Source organism: Heterodontus francisci, chromosome 16 (assembly GCF_036365525.1).
Source record: "Heterodontus francisci isolate sHetFra1 chromosome 16, sHetFra1.hap1, whole genome shotgun sequence".
NCBI lineage: Eukaryota > Metazoa > Chordata > Chondrichthyes > Heterodontiformes > Heterodontidae > Heterodontus > Heterodontus francisci.
In genome coordinates this window covers 60,246,235-60,263,388 of record NC_090386.1, presented here as the reverse complement: position 1 = coordinate 60,263,388, position 17,154 = coordinate 60,246,235, and the positions used below count along the sequence as shown (strand labels likewise).

Genomic DNA, 17,154 nt, shown 5'->3' with positions numbered 1-17,154 from the left:
TGATGGCACTTTGTGAGAGATGGCACCCTCATCATCTTCAGTGACTGCCTCAACTCTTGGCTGGTGCTCTGAATGGCTGGAAGGGATCACCTGTTGGGACATAATTGGCATTCCCTCCAAGGATCTCTGCGCCGTCAATGCCACTGATCAGTCCAGGCTACATAGTGTGGCATGCATCCTGTGAATGTCAGTGTGCAATTCCTGCATACACTCCATGTGCCGCTATATATGGCTGTCCAGGAGGTTGGCCACTCTCTCAATGGTGGTGCTCTTACGCTCAAAGCCCTGAGCCATGGTGGAGGACATGAGCTGAATGGACTCCTCCATTCTCAGCCCATGACCCCGCATTGCCTCAGGGAACTCCAACATGTAGGAGCACAGCTGTTACTGCTGTTTTAAGTACAGCCTCCTTTCCTGTGACTCCCGAGGCCCTGCATCTGGACCCAGCTGAGCATGTCTGTGGCTATCCTCCATCCTCCAAGGGGGACTGCCCACAGCTGCCTCTGCCTCAGTCACCTCCTCCTGTACACTCATGATATGCTCATCACCCAGTGCCACTCTATTTAATCATGCGCAAGGACCCACTGAAGTGACTGTATCTGTGCTGGTGGAGGGTGTGCTTGGAAGATGTGATGGTGGTTAGTCTGAGCTCTGTTCCAGCAGCACGGTCCAGTGGTCTTAACGTGTTGGCGTCTGCACCTGTGGGAGACATAAGAAGCAATCATGAGAACTAATCTTGGACAGCAGAAGCCTCTGCAGTGCTGAGGCTTCCCAATGCAGCTCAGTCTTCGGCATGCTGTAGGACAGGGTAGAGAGCAGGACACCCACTTAATGCCTGATTTCCGGTTTGTGTTCACCCTCTCCACCAGGCATGCCCATCTCGCCTTCCCTGACTTGCTCATAGTCAGTGAGCCTTGCAATCTTCATGGTTCCCTCTTCCATGCTGGTGATGATGATGTGTAGGAAGGGAACCCTTCCTCCTGTCTGGGCCTTTTGTGGGCATTGTGAGCCCACTTCTCCTGTAAGGACAAAAGAGAGAGTTAAGGCATGGATGGCCTCGACAGCCAATGCCAGAGGCACATTGACATAAAAAGCTGCATGTATCAGGTTTGGCAGGTCCTCAACAGCACTGTGGCTGTGCCTTGCTGAGGGGCCAGTAAGTACCTCCCATTTTCAGGAGCAGCATGTGCCCTCGGGCTCCTCAGCTGGAGTGTCTGCAGGAGGGTGAATACCCAGAGGCCTGTCCTGAGGGTCAATATTGCACTCACATTGCCAGAGCGAAGAAGGTAATTGAACCTCTTCCTGAACTGGATCCTGTTCCTGCGGACCACTCTCCGCCTGCTCATTTACTCCACCACTTCAATCCAGGCCTGCTTGGTCTGAGAGGGTGGCCTTCTTCTGCCACTCTCTGGAGAGAGGACCTCTCTCCTCCCCCTCACTGCCTCGAAGCGGACCTCCAAGTCTGCATCCGCAAAGTCAGGGGCAGCCCTGGCCCAGGTTCTAGCCCCCTGCCTTTCCTGCGCCATGTGCTTTCCAGCAACTAACTCTGTAAAACGGCAGCCACCCAATGGCTGCCATGGTGGGTTTAAATTGGGCCTGCTGTCTTTCAGGCCCGCCTACATTCCCACCTCCACAGCCTCTAATTGGCAGCCCAACCTGCCCTCCAGCCAATTAACAGTCTCGTGAAAATCAGGGGTGGCATCAGGACCTGAAATCAGTTCTGACATCTGTTTCCCAACCCCAGATGGAAATTCAGGCCCATAGTCACTGTTGTAATGTTGGCAAATGCAACAGCCAATTTGCACATAGCAAGGTGAAAACTGACTAGATAATCTGTTTTAGTGTTGGTGGCTGAGGCATGAATATTGACCAGCATTCTGAGAAAAATCCCCTGCTCTTCTTAGGATAAGGTCATGGGATCTTTTACTTCCACCTGAGAGAGTAAACTAGGCTTCAATTTAATGTTTTACTGAAAAATAGCACCTCCCATTAATGCAGCACCCCCTCAGTGCATTGATGTGATAGCCTAGTTTGTGTGCTCAAGTATCTGGTGGGAGCTTGATCCTATGACCTTCTGATTCACAGACAAGAGTGCTACCACTGAGCTAAGGCTGGCTCAGATTGTAGAATACACTGAAGCACTGAGCTATGAGACCCACCCCACTTCCTCTCATAGACAGTTTCTCATCAATTTGAGTTCCAGAGTTCCAGTCTAGGTGTGGTCTCAACCACTGCATTCTGAAGCTTTAACATAATTTATGTAGACTTAAAGGCCACTTTTTTAGTCCAAGCATAAAGTTGACCTCAAAACAGAGCAGTATCTAACATTATATCTGCCATGCTAGGTCCCCACCTGCCAAGAACGAGGCACATTAATTTTGTCATGAACATTAATTTTAAACTGTTACTGGAGTTAAGAACGGACTTGTTAAACAGATCAGCCGTGGCTGGAAAATATATTTGCATATTAACAAAGAGTGTTTGGAAGGGCAAAGCAGCCATTCCCTGACATTCAACCCACAATGGTCTTTTGATCACCAGACGTTGAAGGTGGGGGAGCTCGCATTCCAGGTTCACTGCTAAGATGGCCGAATACACAAATGGACATGGTCAAACTAGCCAGTCACATGATTAACCTGCTGGGCAACCTGAGTTTTTTGAATTTGTACTAACAGTTTGGGCAGAAAGTCAGTTTGCTCCTGGACTGAGAAGATCTCTCTCCTGTCTGCTCCCATCTCTTTCTCACAAGCCTCTGAATCCAGTGAAGACACATGAACCCCAAGAGAGAAAAGTCTCCTACAGCGAACAAGGTTTTAGAAGAATACTGGGCCCCAACGAAAAGCAAGATCTGCCTACAATCAAGGACTCTACAGTGAGCTTGAAGAACTGTAACAACAACTCTTCAGATATAGCCTCAAACCTTTCCACTTTATTTTTCTTCTGCTCTTTTCGGTCTCTATTTGCATGTACGGGTATGCATGCTAGCGTGGATGCTTCGTGTATCCGTAGGCATTAATCGAATTAGAGTTTAGGTTTAAGTTGAATAAATTTCAACTTTTCTTCTTTAAATCTGAGAAAGCCTGTTTGTGCTGGTTTCTTTGCCTTATAATTGGAAAGTGGTGAACAAGGACTCACCAAGGGGGAGCTAAAAAACACGGTTTGTTTGAAATTAAACCCTGTTACAGTAAGACCAGGTGATGGCTGAGAGGGACCCCTAGACACCTTTCTCACCTGGTCGTAACAGGATTTTACCCACAGAAAAATGAGAGAAATTGGAAGTGGAAAGCCAAATTGTTCCCAATCAAAAAAGAGCAAGATTTCAATACAGGTTTTCTTGTGGTTGTGCATGCTTGAATACTAACATGTCTGCAACTGAAGCTAGTAGCTCTCCAAGCCAGGGTGAAGTAACTTGGGATAAGTTAAAAGCACTGTCGATGGAGGAGTTGAGGAAAATGCTTGAGCAGTGTGGGATCACTGTACGTAGCAAGGCTAGGGCGTCTGAACTCCTAAGGCTAGTGGCCAACCATTTTTCCCTTGAATCTGAAGGCGCAGAAACAGGGTTAGAAGCAGACTCCGACTGGGTATTGCTAGCAAAGATACAACTGGAACAAAGGAAACTTGAATTAGAAGACAGGGAAAGAGAAAGAGACAGGAGAGGGAGAAAGAGAGAGCCTTCCAGAAGGAACATGAAGAAAATGAAAGATAGGAGAAGGAAAGAGAGAGAGAGGAGAGAGAGAGAAAGAATAATCCAGAAAGAATGCCAAGAGAGCTGAAGCGGCTTGAGTTATTTAGGGGGTGACAGAGTAACCCGAGTGAAAGTATCTCCAATATGGAGGAGCAAAATGAGCTCAACTAATTCCAAAATTCAATGAGGAGGATGTAGAAGTTTTTTGTGCCCTGTGAGACACTGGCACGGCAGCTAAAATGGCCAGCTAAGACCTGGCCTCTTTTACTACAAAGTAAGCTGACTGAGAAAAGCCCATGAGATTTATTCCTGTTGCCAGATGAGCGTTCATCAAATTATGAACTGACCAAAAATGCTATCCTCGGAGCATATGAATTAGTACCCGAAGCCTATCGCCAAAAGTTTAGAACCATGAAGAAGCAAGCTAATCAAACTTATCTGGAGTTTGAAAGAGGTAAGCAGCTGGCTTTTGGCCAGTGGCTGAGGGCTATTAAAGTACAGCTCAGCTATGAGAATCTCAGAGAAGTAATTCTGTTGGAGGAATTTAAACACTCTTTCCCCCTCTCCATAAAGACACATGTAGAGGAGCAGTGGGTCCATAGAGACCCAGAATCCTGGCCAATGGGTTTGCATTAATTTATAAGTCGGTTTCCCAAGGGAGAACCTTTCCTAGTCACCCCCACAAATCCTAAAGGGTCAAAGGATGGGAAGGTGATCGGAGCCCAAGTAGTCCTGGGAGAGAAAGGAAAGCAGGAGACACAGGGGGCCCTCCTCCAACCAAAAAGGAAGATGCTATGAGCAACTGTGAGACCCGGAGACCTGTGTGCTTCCATTGTAATAAAGCAGGGCATTTAAAAGCTGTCAGCTGGAAACTAAAGGGAAAACTTGTAGGGTTAATCAGGGCACACCCGCTCAGTGAAGAAGAAACCCTGATGGAAAGCACAGCAAAACAAGCTGTGGCTTTAACTGCAGTAACAGTGAGATACAAGAAGTCCACCGCTGCAAATGCAGGAAAATTTAAGAGGGTTCCTGAGGGTTTTCAGGTTTTTGTGTCTAAAGGGAGAGTAACCCCATACCCCTCGAGTGGGGCAAGCAAGCCCATAGTGATTCTTAGGGACACAGGGGGCACTAGATCCTTTTTACAGGGAAAAGGCCTGACCTTTCCCCCAGAGAGTGCAGTGAATTCCAAAATGGCGGTGAATGGTATTGGAGGGCGGTGTATGCCTGTACCTTTACACCAGGTGCACCTGCAGTGCAACCTAGTTTTGGGATCGGTGACCATAGGGATTGTCCCTAGTTTGCCTTTGGATGGGGTTGACCTGCTCCTCGTTAATGATCTGGCAGGGGTGAAGGTGGTAGCCCCCCCAGTAGTGAAAGAAAGACCGCAGGAGGTCAGAGAGACAGGGCAGTGGCGGGAGACAGACCCCTGCAGTCTCCCTGAATGTGTAATGAATTAGATCATGATCAAACCAGCTCTCCCAGAGGAGACTGCAATGGCACTGCAGGCTAATGACCATGAGGTCTGCCTGTCTGAGACTTTCTTTGGAAAGTTAGGAGACCCAGGGAATGAAGTGAATGGATTTTCCCTAGCTGAGGCTCAGCGAGCCGACCCAGTATTGCGAGAGTTAGCACAGGCTGCCCAATCTGAAAGTGAAGCAGAGGGAGTCCCTGATTGCTACTATTTAAAGAATGAGGTACTGATGAGGAAATGGAGTTCTCCTCACAGACCCGAGAGCAAGGCGCGGGCAGTAATTCACTAGTTAGTGCTGCCGCAGAGGTACTGGAGAGAAATATTAAGAAGGGCCCATGAGACTACAGTGGCTGTACATGCCAGTATACAAAAGACCAAAGCCCGCATAAATAAAACAGCACTTTGACTGACCAAAACTCCACAAAGACATGGCGGAGTACTGCAGGGGTTGCCACATGTGCCAGGTTGAGGAGAAACCCCAACCTACAGTGAAACCTGCGCCCCTATGTCCTGTACTGGTGTTAGGAGGACCCTCCAGCAGAGGGCTGGTGAACTGTAAGGGACCCCCGCCGAGAACAAAAAGGGACAGGCAGGCACATGGCTAGCAAAAGGTTAGACAGAGAAGGGGAAAATGTGACCAAGGGGGCAGGTTAAAGGAAGTCCAGGAGGAATCCCGGATGAAAACCCCTACTGTCCAATTAGTCAACCCCGGAAAACGTGAAAAGTTAGACCACAGATCCTCCTACATAAATGCAGACACTAGAAGCACCTCACCAGAATTGCTAACAGCAGACGTTGAGATCCCCATGTCACCTCTTCTCCGGAAGGCCCGCCGAATCTAGTGCTAATCAGGCACTTAAGTGGACAGCAGCGGGCCTTCCACGGGATCAGGGACAATGTCACCTGAAGTCCCACCCTTGGAGAGCTGCCGGCCAATGAGAGGCCAGCAGCTCCTCCACTGAGCAGCACCACCGCAAAGGCAGTGGCTGCTGCCAAAGAAGTACCTGCCAGAGGCCCAGGAGTGGTTCAGGACCCATGTTGCAGGTACGTCAGGACGGGAGGGGTCTTGCAGGGTGGGAGTCACAGGGGAAGGGGGCTGTAGGGGGCTCGCTAGCAAGGATAGGGTGTTGGCTCTGAGCAGGCACCCCCTTTTCCCAATGCCAGGTCCTTCATTCAGGCAGTGTGCCTTTTAATGAGGGAACCTTCCACACATCACCCACCCTGCATGCCAAGCACCCCTACCTCCCCCACCACCCCACTCCCTCCCAGGAGCCAGGAAGCAGCCTGCATAGTTTCTTGTCCCTTGCTTCCCGTGCGGCGAGAGGGCCGCCTAATTTCAGTGGTGGCGGGATGAGGCCCTTAATTGAGGATGATTTGCCCAGTTCAGGGCCTCAATTGGTGGCAGGGCGGAAAGGCCGTTCACAGGCCGTTAACCCTGCCACCCGTCACCATCCCACCCAATTCTATGCTCTCCCCACCTCCAAACTCACCGTGGGGTAGTCACCCATTGTTGGTTACGGGGAGCATTGTTCCTGAGCTGTCTAAGGTCCATTAGAACAAGTCAAAATGGTTTTACTAAAGGGAAATCTGTTTGACAAATTTATGAGAATTTTTTGAGAAGGGGCAGTACTGGACCTAATCCTAGGGAATGAAGTTGGACAAGTGGTAGAAGTATCAGTGGGAGAGCATTTTGGGGATAGTGACCATAATTCTGTAAGATTTGAGGTAGTTATGGAAAAGGACAAAGACGGGCCAGAAATAAAGGTACTGAATTGGGGGAAGGCTGATTTCAATTTGATAAAACAGGATCTGACCAAAATGGACTGGGAGCAGCTACTTGTAGGAAAATCCACATCAGGCCAGTGGGAGGCATTCAAAGAGGAAATAGTGAGAGTTCAGAGTCAACATGTACCCATTAAGGTGAAGGGTAGACCAACAGGTCCAGGGAACCCTGGATGTCAAGGGATATAGAGTATTGGATCAGGAAAATAAAGGAGGCTTATGGCAGATTCAGAGCGCTGAAAACAACAGAGGCCCGAGAGGAGTATAGAAAGTGTAGGGTGGCAATTAAAAAAGTAATTAGGAGAGTGAAGAGGGGACATGAAAAAACATTGGTGGACAATTGGCTGTTGTGTGAGGTGATAGCAGGGGCATTGACACAGACTTTCAGATCCTCTCTGGCCAGGGAAGGGGTGCCAGAGGACTGGAGGACAGCGAATGTGGTACCATTATTCAAGAAACGTATCAGGGATAGACCAGGTAATTACAGGCCAGTGAGTCTAACATCAGTGGTTGGGAAACTATTGGAAAAAATTCTGAGAGACAGGATTAATCTCCACTTGGAGAGGCAGAGAATAATCAGGGATGGTCATCACAGCTTTGTCGGGGGAGATCGTGTCTAACTAACTTGATTGAATTTTTCGAGGAGGTGACTAGATGCGAAGATGAGGGTAAAGCAGTTGATGTAGACGACATGGACTTCAGTAAGGCTTTTGATAAGGTCCCGCATGGGAGATTGGTTAAGAAGGTAAGAGCCCATGGGATCGAGGGCAATTTGGCAAATTGGATCCAAAATTGGCTTGGTGGCAGGAAACAGGGTAATGGTCAAGGGTTGTTTTTGCGAGTGGAAGCCTGTGATTAGTGGTGCACCACAGGGATCGGTGCTGGGACCCTTGCTGTTTGTAGTGTACATTAATGATTTGGACATGAATAAAGGAGGTATGATAAGTAAGTTTGCAGATGACACAAAAATTGGTGGTGTTGTAAATAGTGAGGAGGAAAACCTTAGATTACAAGACGATATCAATGGGCTGGTAAGATGGGAGGAGCAGTGGCAAATGGAATTTAATCCTGAGAAGTGTGAGGTGATGCATTTTGGGAGGACTAACAAGGCAAGGGAATATACAATGGATGGTAGGACCCTAGGAAGTATAGAAGGTCAGCAGGACCTTGGTGTACTTGTCCATAGATCACTGAAGGCAGCAGCACAGGGTTGGTAAGGTGGTTAGGAAGGCATATGGGATACTTGTCTTTATTAGCCGAGGCATAGAATATAAGAGCAGGGAGGTTATGATGGAGCTGTATAAAACGCTAGTTAGGCCACAGCTGGAGTACAATGTACAGTTCTGGTCACCACACTATAGGAAGGATGTGATTGCACTGGAGAAGGTACAGAGGAGATTCACCAGGATGTTGCCTGGGCTGGAGTATTTTAGCTATGAAGAGAGACTGAATAGGCTAGGATTGTTTTCCTTTGGGCAGAGAAGGCTGTGGGGGGGGACCTGATTGAGGTATACCAAATTATGAGGGGCATAGATAGAAAGAGACTTTCTCCCTTAGTGGGGGTGTCAATAACGAGGGGGCATAGATTTAAGGTAAAGGGCAGGAGGTTTAGAGGGGATTTGAGGAAATATTTTTTCACCCAGAGTGTAATTGGAATCTGGAAGACACTGCCTGAAGGGGTGGTAGAGACAGGAACCCTCACAACATTTAAGAAGTATTTAGATGAGCACCTGAAACGTCATAGCATACAAGGCTACGGGCCAAGTGCTGGAAAATGGGATTAGAATAGATAGGTGCTTGATGGCCGGCACGGACACGATGGGCCAAAGGGCCTGTTTCTGTGCTGTATAACTCTATGCCTCTATAAAAGGTGAATAAAAATTGTTCCCTCAAAAATTTATTCCAAAAACATACAATAGAAAAAGTAATAAATACAGGAAGTCTGTAATAACACTAGAAAAAGAAAATGGTATTGTAAACAATGCAACAAAAAAACATAAGTACGAACTTTCAAATTCTACAATGGAAAGGAATATTGAAACGAGTGGATAAAAGGTGGCCAGTACAGTATTGTTCATTAAAATAAAAGCAAAATACCACAGTTGCTGGAAATTTTAAATAAAAACAGGGAGTGCTGGAAATACTCAGCAGGTCTGGCAGCATCTGTGGAGAGAGAAACTCTTTTCTCTCTCCACAGATGCTGCCAGACCTGCTGAGTAGTTCCAGCACACTCTGTTTTTTATATGCAATATTGTCCATGCTGCACTCTGACTGAAGTTGAAAGTTCCACCCATAAAGGCTGTTCCCCTTTAAGAGTTCCACTGCATATGGAACATCCCTTGTGCCCGGTCAATCAGCTTTAAAGGCCAAAAGCACAATTCCAATTGGAAAAAACAGCAAATTATGCCATCTGCTTACCTAAATATTTTTGTTTGCAGTCTGGGGCCTAGACTATGGCATCAAATGTGCACAACCACGCCAGTACACAAAATGTTGCCAGGCAGGAAATTACAAACAGCGGATTTGGATACAAAACATAGTTAAGGCTTGTTTGACCCACATTCAGAACCCTCGTGCACCCATTCTGTGCTTGCCCAGCAGACATATATGTTCAGAAAATTTATTGTACATTCTACTGTTTTGGCTTTATATTCTACTTTTTTAACTGCTGGTTAAATTGCTTGACCCTTGACTATAACTAATATTCTCAGGTCTATTCTAAGTCTGCCTGTGCTAATGAAATACTATTCATATGTGCATTACTTCATGTTTACGAATGTCCTTTCACCTTGAGGACTTATGTTTCAATTCATCCTAGACTGATGAGAGGCAATTTCTGGCTAAGGGTCTTAAGTGAAGTTAATTTGAGATCATAGTACAAAGCTTTTTATAACTTGGCTCCAAATTATCAGTTGCACTTAAGTTGGTAATAAGGATGTGTGCTGCAGGAAATGGAAGTACCACGTTAGTGTACTTGAAGATGCTTTTCTAAGGTTTGGGCTAAGATATTATTACGACCGCGGCGGGAGGAGTGCACTGTCTTTATCTAGTTTCACTTCTCCACGGGTCACAACATATATTTAAATGTAAGCCAGTTATCGATACAACCAATTATATACTCTTATTTTATTTCAGAATAAAATCCACTAACCAGGTTTCTTCAATAAACAACAGAATGATTAATTTATTATAAAACAAGACTTATTCAGTAAAGATGCAAAGCATTACACACAGATTGAATATGAAAGTTCCCTTTTAAATTAGCCCAACACACACATACACACACAGAGGTTAAAGAAAACATTAAAAAGTTTTCTCTGCAGAGATCTCTTGACAAAAAGACAAAAAAAAACTTTGGCCATATACTTGTTAATTCTTGAAGGAAAAGGAGAAGATATGGAATGATAACAGTTGTCCCTTTTCTGGTGTTTCAAATACACGTAGACGGCTGTCAATGGGGGATCTTTTTGGAGCAATTCTCTTCAGGCGACATCAAAGGCTAGTCTGGCAGGCTTTCCAGGAGAAATGCGACATCAGGGGTTTCAGCTATCACACACTGAGTTCTCAAGGTTTGTCAGAGATGTGGAGAAAGGGTGAACTGGTGTCTTCTCTCTTAACTGACTCAAAACAATATCCAAAACAAAACCAACTCTTGACCACCATAAATCTTGACATGTCACTTCTCTGTAAACAACTCCCCCTAGTCACCAAGGCTCTTGCTGTTTACGTAGCTGAAGACATGTGACTTCTCATAAATGTGTTTTTAATCCAAGTCCCAACGTCCTTCTAGTAACCTTTTAAAAAAAAATGAAGTCCAGCAGCTCCTCAGATTTCCACAGACATTGACACAAAGGTTCTCAAAAAATATTAAAACATGGAAATACCTTCATAACAATATGTTGTTGGAGTGACATAGAGAGAGATGCAGAGAGTTCTTATGTTTAGGTGACAAATTTGAATCTTGCTTTGCCTTTTTTAAAGCACAGAACAGGTCCACAAGCGACCAATTTTTGTTGAAAATTGCATGCGACTAAAATACACAGGAAGTGCACTGGTTCAGGTGTTGCTTAGTTGTCCCAGGCTCCTACTCGAAACAAGTGTTGACCTAACTCTTGTTTCAGGCCCCTTTACAAAACTAGATTGCGTTTGACCACAGCATGTGTTGTGCATGCCACAGTTAGTCTTTCTCAGTCCTTGAAGTAGCCAAAAGAATTGTCTTTAAAGGGACCATTGAAGGCTGCTGCCAAAAAGGCAAGTAATCTTCCTTGAATGTGGAGTCATGAGGAGTTGGAGTGACCAGGATAATAACTGGTCAAATTAATTCCAGAATCTCAAAAGACATTAGTAGGAATGTCCTACATTAGAACAGTGACTACACTTCAAAAGTACTTCATTGGCTGTAAAGCACTTTGAGACATCTGGGGCTGAATTTTACGAGCTCTCCGGTGTTGGGGGTCGTGGCGGGGGTGAGGCCTGGAAAATTCTTAGGGGAGAGGCCCGCCAGAACCCCCGATGCTGAGAAGGCGGGACCTTAACTTGCCGATTAAAATTTATGATAATACATGTTAATTAACTTACCTGGACCGGGCAGCCATCCCATGCTGATATTCCGGCTGGTAGCCGGAAATCCCATGCCTTCCGATCCCTGTTTGGGGATTCAAGGCGAGACACTGGTGGGGAGGAGGGAGGAGTTTAATTTTCAGGTTGGGGGGAAGTGGAGAAAAGTGATTCAATTGGCTGAGAGGAGGTGGGAAGAGGTTGAAGGGCAGAAAGAGTACAACGTTTGGGGTTGTAAGGTGGGGACCGCAAAAATGGTTTTTCGGTAGGGGGTTGGGGAGATGGAAATACATTTATTGGTTGATGATTGGGGAACAGGGCCTTTGATCTCTACTTTAATGTTTATACTTAAATTACATGCGGATGTGACTTTAAGATTTAACATCAGCTGTCAGGGCTTGAAGCCCTTTAAAAATGGCGCCAGCGCCGGACACCATTGCCGGGGACAGAGCGGCTGCTCCCTCTACGTCATCAGGGGTGGCCACTCCACCCCCTCTATTTAAATGAACCCCCGCGTGAAATATCTTGGGGGTTCAGCGACGGCGGATCCGCATGGGCAGACCATCGAGATCAGAGAGCACCGTCGCGATTTGCAGCGCAATCATAAAATTCAACCCCCGGTGCTTATGGAAAATGCTAGATAAATGCAAGTCTTTTTTTAGTAGGATGTAGCAACATGGTGGCTAAACTACTCAGCTGGTGAGGTATGGTACGATCTCATTATTTACAGAGTACCATAGAACTTCTTATTTTTACTTGGGCTTTGTTTTCATAAATTTTGTGTATTTATCTGACTCAATAATAAAGTCCATATGAATTATGCTTGTAAAAATCTTCCGTGATGCTCACACCAACAGAATAAAAAGGATAATTTAAAAATAACCACCCAGAATGTATCAAAGGGTAAATTCTTTTCAGCTTAATTATTTAGACACATCTATCATTTCTTAGCATCTCATGGGATAATTGTCTCACATTAATGGATGTTAGGATTGAGGATGACAAATTAAAATGTGCAAAATTGTTCCTGAGTTGCCACCTGGTGAAATTAGTCCTGTGTATATTTCCCAACTTGTATTATTTATCTCACTGATTACATGATTAATCACATGATTAACAATTTATTTCTGACATCAGTAATCTTTATTGGAATCACTGACATGGTAAGGAAGCTGTACCCACAGAGGGACTGTAGTTCTGGAGGTCAGGCCAAAACATTGGAAGTGCGAAGAACGAAAGATTTGCATTTAAATAGCATCTTTCATGACCATCGGATGTCCCAATACATTTTACAGCCAATGAAGTACTTTTGAAGTGTAGTCACTGTTGTAATATAGGAAACGTGGCAGTGAATGTACGCACAGCTAGCTCCCACCAACAGCAATATGATAATGACCCGATGATCTGTTTTTGTGATGTTGACTGAGGTATAAATATTGGCCAGCACACTGGGGATTCTTTGAAATTGTGCTATGGAATCTCTTAGGTCCATCTGACAGAGCCTTGATTTAATGTTTCATCCAAGAAACAGCTGCTCCAACAGTGCAGTGCCCCCTCAGTATGGCACTAGAGTATCCGCCTTGATTTTTGTTCTGAAGTCCTGGGGCTGAATTTTTGATTTGGGCCAGGAGACAGGAGCCGGGACTGTCCTTGGGGGAAAATAGTCAGTCTTTAGGATTTTGGCCTGGGCTGCCCCTTAATTGGCATGGAGACAGGCTCCCTGTCCAATTAAGGGCAGGTTCTCGAAGCTGGAGGACCAATCAGTTTCAGGCCAATCAGGCCTTCCAGTTTCAGAGAAGCAGCTGGCTGCAATGAATGTTAAGTAACTGAGAGAGCGCTTCAACATGGAGGTGCCCTCTCAACAACTTTAAAAAAAAATGTAATTAAAAAATAGAAAAAGCAGCCAGGCCACCACTGTGGTGGCGGGCAGGGGGGGGGGGGAAATCCCTCTTCATGGTGGCATTTGGCTATATCCCACCAAGGCAGGCAGGGAGGTGCTGTAGGCCTGCCTGGAGCACAAGAACATGTTGTAAATAAGGTCTCAAAAACTTCAGTCATTGCTGCCTTAAAGCAAATATGCAAACCATAATGCTTCCTCCTCCCCCAAATCATTAGATGAGTATTGATTTACATTTGTTTGATATCATTGACAAGTCATATGAAACGTGCTTCTTTATTTCAGGTTCGTCTACTAATTGCAGAGAAAGGTGTGCAATGTGATGAACGAGATGTTAGCTTACCATTAACTGAACACAAAGAACCATGGTTTATGCGACTGAACCTAGGTGAAGAAGTGCCAGTGCTCATCCATGGAGACAACATCATCAGTGATTACAACCAGATTATTGATTACCTAGAGAAGACCTTTGTGGGAGGTAATGTTTTATTATGTCTGATTACTCAAAAGTGTTTACAGAATACAAGATGAAATTTGCCTTCTGGCCATTGAAAATATAAAATGCATGTGGGAAACCAGCCGTTGACTTTTGTTTATATCATTGAGAGCAGCGAGTGAGTTCATTTTTTTGTTTATAGTTTTATTTATGATACTTTATGTCTCAAACTATTAACTCCAAACATGCTTGAATGGTCATCCAATGAAAAAGCAATTCTTCTTTTAATTCATGCACGACCGAAAGCCTACAAGAATCTGTGAATTCATGGAATCTAAATAAGCACAAAATCTATTTTATGCCTATGTCCTACAAGAATTTTAGGGCCAGTGTGAAAGGAAAGTAGGCAAGCAGGTTATTGATCCAATGTACATAACATGCTTCCTTGGACAAGGTCTGTTGCTGGAAAGTGGGTGATGAGGATTTCAGTACAGGTATTTGTCTAGGATGGAAATTTTTACCCACTGTGTTTTAATCTACGACCACAACAACTTGCAATTAGTGCCTTTCGTATAGAACATTGTCCTCAGGCACTTCATAAAGGAGTAAGGAAAATATGAATGCCATGGCAAAGGAGGTGACCAAAAGCTTGGTGAAAGAGGTGGGGATTAAGGAGGGTCTCAAAGGGAAAGAGGAAAGGAGAGCAGCAGAGGCATTTAGGAAGAAATTTCAGAGCATGGGGCTAGGTGACTGTTATATTAGTCATATCATATTTTAATGTAGTTTGAAATGGTTGCCTCAGGGTGGCAGTGTGATTTGCTGTTGGAACATTAAACCAATCCTAACCTTTTTAACTATTTTAATATTTTAACATTACATACACATAGTTGTCGTCTTACTGTTAAGTATACTTGTACTTTTTCCAGACATGCATCCTACTTTTAAAACATTGTAGTCTTTTCACAACGCCTCAGCCTATGGTGGAATGGCCATAAGATGGGCCAAGACCTGGCTACACCAGATCACTGCCTTTCCCAGATGTTTCTGTATGATGAATAAGGACTGAAATTTCCACCCTGCTCCAAACAAGGCCATTAGTGTTGGAAGATTATAGCCAGGCTGTAGGCAGGCAGTGGCGGGGTGGCAGGGGGTGCGGGGTGGGAATTCTCAGACTGGAAGTTCTCGCATCCTGGCTTGGCATACATTTTGGCCCCTTTACAGGATCTGACAAGATACTTGTTGATTCTTTCCATAGGGTAAGCCCGACAACCCCTTTCAACCCACATCATTCATTCCCAACATTTACACAAGGATATTGCAACTTCTCTACTAGCAATCCCCCCACCCCTCGCCCTCATCCATCACACCCATCACCCCCCCAACCCATCACATACAGCAATTTTCAGCCGCGTGATTTTGGAATTCCAGTTCTTTCAGTGGATTTCACAATTTTTTAGAAACAAGCTCTAACACATTTGTTTGTTAAAAACAAACAAAAATAAATAATCTTCCAATATTATAGAATATTCAAGAAGCCTTTCACTAATCAGAACTACTTACTCATTTATTTTTAAATGAAAATACAAGTGGTCATTTTTCCGACTTCACTTTGCTGGTGGTAAACGTCACCTGGGACACAGAGATTTGAGCATGATTTTCCAACCATTTATATTAATAGACATAACTTTGAACACACAAATTTCTGATAATTGCTTGTACCAATGAGACTCCCTGCTAGCAGCATGAAGTTGAAAATTTACTCCTATGGTATCTCTTCTCTTTGGCCTCCTTGTCTCGAGAGACAATGGGTAAGCGCCTGGAGGTGGTCAGTGGTTTGTGAAGCAGCGCCTGGAGTGGCTATAAAGGCCAATTCTAGAGTGACAGACTCTTCCACAGGTGCTGCAGATAAAATTGGTTGTTGGGGCTGTTACACAGTTGTCTCTCTCCTTGCGCTTCTGTCTTTTTTCCTGCCAACTGCTATGTCTCTTCGACTCGTCGCGCTTTAGCCCTGCCTTTATGGCTGCCCGCCAGCTCTGGCGATCGCTGGCAACTGACTCCCACGACTTGTGATCAATGTCACAGGACTTCATGTCGCGTTTGCAGACGTCTTTAAAGCGGAGACATGGACGGCTGGTGGGTCTGGTACCAGTGCCAAGCTCGCTGTACAATGGGGATCCTGCCATCTTCCATGCGGCTCACATGGCCAAGCCATCTCAGGCGCCGCTGGCTTAATGGTGTGTATATGCTGGGGATGTTGGCCGCCTCGAGGACTTCTATGTTGGAGATACGGTCCTGCCACCTGATGCCAAAGATTCTCCGGAGGCAGCGAAGATGGAATGAATTGAGACGTCGCTCTTGGCCGATGTACGTTGTCCAGGCCTCGCTGCCGTAGAGCAAGGTACTGAGGACACAGGCTTGATACACTTGGACTTTTGTGTTCTGTGTCAGTGCGCCATTTTCCCACACTCTCTTGGCCAGTCTGGACATAGCAGTGGAAACCTCTCCCATGCGCTTGTTGATTTCTGCATCTAGAGACAGGTTACTGGTGATAGTTGAGCTTAGGTAGGTGAACTCTTGAACCACTTCCAGAGCGTGGTCACCGATATTGATGGTATATGGACATTAAAAAAAGAGACTGTTTAAGGTTAAAGTGGAATTTACTATCTTGTTGAATCACCAATACAGTTCTTTGAATCACTTTCAAATGGAAGCTGCTAAAGCTTTAGGTTCTAATCATGATGATTATTGAGAGTTCTTCCAGTAATACTGTATTATTTCAAAAAAACTGCCCCCTTATCACCTTTAAATGGCTTATAGATTGCAGCTCCCCCCTGCGGTAGGTGATCCTACTGACATCTTATTTCAGAGAATACAGATATACAAAGAGGAGTAAAAAGAACTGAACCACCTTTGAAACTGCAGCACTTGCACAGTTCAGTTCTTTACCATTTCTTTTATGCAAGCCAGGGCCACTGGCTGACTTGACCTCCTCAAGATCATTACTGGAGGATTTCTTTCACTGCTGTCCTGGAGTCCTTGAAAAATAGAAATCAATAGGTAGGGAAGATGACTACAGAAGCACTAAATGCAATTCGATATCATTTAAAGATGAACACAATTCAGTGGATTTATACTTTAATCTAAATTATTCACTCTTTGATGTCTGTGTTTTTTTTTTAACAGTTCAGTATAAAACTGGTTTTTGAATGGCTATAGAGTTCAAGATACATTCATCCAACAGGATAAAGAGGATAATTTTAAAAAAGCACCCAGAACACATCAAAGGGAAAATACCTTTCAGATAAATTATTTATACACACCTGTCA

At 44.9% G+C, this 17,154-nt stretch overlaps 1 protein-coding gene across 2 annotated transcripts in view; it reads left to right on the top strand.

The window, feature by feature from the left end:
• The window catches only part of gdap1l1 (ganglioside induced differentiation associated protein 1-like 1), a 96,397-nt gene that overhangs the window by 9,773 nt on the left and 69,470 nt on the right, over positions 1-17,154 (top strand). For both annotated transcript variants that reach the window (XM_068048253.1, XM_068048252.1), the window contains exon 2: positions 13,678-13,870. In XM_068048253.1, coding sequence (XP_067904354.1) covers positions 13,765-13,870 — 106 coding nt within the window. In that variant the 5' untranslated portion in view covers positions 13,678-13,764. The remainder of the gene's footprint in view (positions 1-13,677; positions 13,871-17,154) is intronic.